General features: G+C 59.4%; 1 protein-coding gene across 2 annotated transcripts in view; it reads right to left on the reverse strand.

Annotated features, from left to right (window-relative positions):
* The window catches only part of CUX1 (cut-like homeobox 1), a 372,075-nt gene that overhangs the window by 6,758 nt on the left and 363,334 nt on the right, over nt 1-1,983 (reverse strand). For both annotated transcript variants that reach the window (XM_006773399.2, XM_006773398.2), the window contains exons 16-17: nt 1,144-1,210; nt 297-409 (exon numbers count right to left, since the gene is read on the reverse strand). In XM_006773399.2, coding sequence (XP_006773462.1) covers nt 297-409; nt 1,144-1,210 — 180 coding nt within the window. The remainder of the gene's footprint in view (nt 1-296; nt 410-1,143; nt 1,211-1,983) is intronic.

The raw sequence follows: 1,983 nt of genomic DNA on the forward strand, positions 1-1,983 counted from the left end.
GGGGCACTCGCCTGGCAGCTCTGTTCTCACAGGAGCCCCGCAAGGACCTGCACTCCCTTCTGGCATATTGTCCCCGTGTCTCCGCTGATGTAATCTCCTCTACCTTGGGTGTCTGATTCCTCTTTCAAAGCCCAGCATGGCACGACCTCCTCTAGGAAGCCCTCCTTGACTGCACAGAGCAAATCTAATCCCTCTGCAATTTAGGGTCTGCGACACATCTTTCTCCCCCAAGTCTGAGTGTCCCCCACTGTGTCCTCAGGTCCAAGGAGTGTAGGGGAGGGAAGCATGTGACTCACAGCCTCCAGCTCCTGGTTCCGGGTCCGGAAACGCTCCCTCTGGCTGGAGATGATGGACAGCAGTGAGTCTACCTGGCCCTCGGGGAGGGTGCCGCTGGCTGGTGCCGTGGGTCCTAGGAAGGAGGGGAGAGTGGCTTGGGGTGGAAGGAGTCGGAGCCTAGTAGTGGGCCCTCAGGTTGGGTGGTCGCAGCCGCGAGGAGCTCTGGCCAAGTGCCATGGGTGGAAGGCACAGGGTGTCTAAGCACAAGGTGACGAGAGGTCGGGGAAGGGTGGCCTGGGGAACGGGGAGGGGTATGACATGAGGATAGGGGCCCTGGGAGGGGAGGCCCTGCCATAGTCTGAAGGCCAGGCCCCACCCCATTACTCTGTACTTGAATCCAAGACCCCTGCATCTGTCAGACTCCAGCTCCAGGGGAAGCGAAGGGCCACTGATCTCATTGGAAGCCAGGAATATCCCCTCGCAGGTTCCTACCTCCACACTGGAGGAGGCCACCTCTCCATCCGCGCTGGGAGCTCTCTGGCTGCATTTCCATGCCAAGGCCTCCCTGGGGAGCTGATACCGCCCCCTCCCCCCCCCCCCCCCCCCCCCCAGCCCTCTACAGGACACTGGCAGGGCCACAGGGGTCAAGACCTCAAGGGGGCATATCAGACTAAGGCCTACAAGGGCAAGTGGGGAGCTCACCCCTCCTTAATGTTGCTGCTGCATTGTTGGGATGGGGCCCTGACTTTCTCTGGGGGAGGGGGCATGCTCTTTGGAACCAGGGCTCTGGCTGCATCATTTCTTCTCCCTTCCCTGCTCCCCACCGGCCGATGGCTGCCTTGGGGGGTCAGGTCGGCCCCTCCTCACCATAGAACAGGGCGGTGGCCTCCTTGATGGGCTCTGGGATCTTCTCCAGGCCTTGCTCGGCTGCACCCTGCAGGTGAGAGGAGAGGTGGGGAGGTACCTTCACATGAGGTTGAACAGTCTTTCAAGTGCCAAGCACATGGGGGGCAAGGAGCAGTGGGGTGGACTGGTGGCAGGGGCAGGTACACAGTGGCCACAGGGGGGCTGGGAGAGGCCACCTCTCATGGGCCACAAAAAAGAAGGCAGGGCCCCCGAGCTTACCCCAGAAGCTGGAGCAGGGGAGGGCTCTCACCTGGCCACTCAACCCTCATGGCCAACAGTGGCTGGCGTCCCTGGTCCTGCCAGCCAGTCTGCTGTGTGCCCTGGGCCAGCCCAGCTTCTCCTGAGCCCCATTTCTTCATTTATAAAATGAGGGGGTCATGTGATGACCTCCAAGGGCCCTTGGGCTCCAGCCTCCCATGATCTTTGGGCCTCAGCCCTCTTGTGGTGAGATGGGTGGGTAAATCCTGGCCTTGCTCCTGCCCAGAGCTCCCAGGGCAAAGGTCCACGCCAGTGCCTGAAGGGTGCTTGTGCCAGTTGGAGGAGGCCTGCCTCTGTCCGAATTGGGCCTCCAGGTGAAGTGAGCAGGCAAAACCCAGAGAGAGAGCCCTTAGTGCAGTGGTTCTCAAAACCTTCTGGCCCTTTAAATACAGTTCCTCATGTTGTGACCCAAGCATAAAATTATTTTCGTTGCTACTTTATAACTGTAATGTTGATACTGTTATGAATCGTAATGTAAATATCTGATATACAAGATGGTCTTAGGCGAGCCCTGTGAAAGGGTCGTTCGACTGCCAAAGGTTG

Source organism: Myotis davidii, unplaced genomic scaffold (assembly GCF_000327345.1).
Source record: "Myotis davidii unplaced genomic scaffold, ASM32734v1 scaffold726, whole genome shotgun sequence".
Lineage (NCBI taxonomy): Eukaryota > Metazoa > Chordata > Mammalia > Chiroptera > Vespertilionidae > Myotis > Myotis davidii.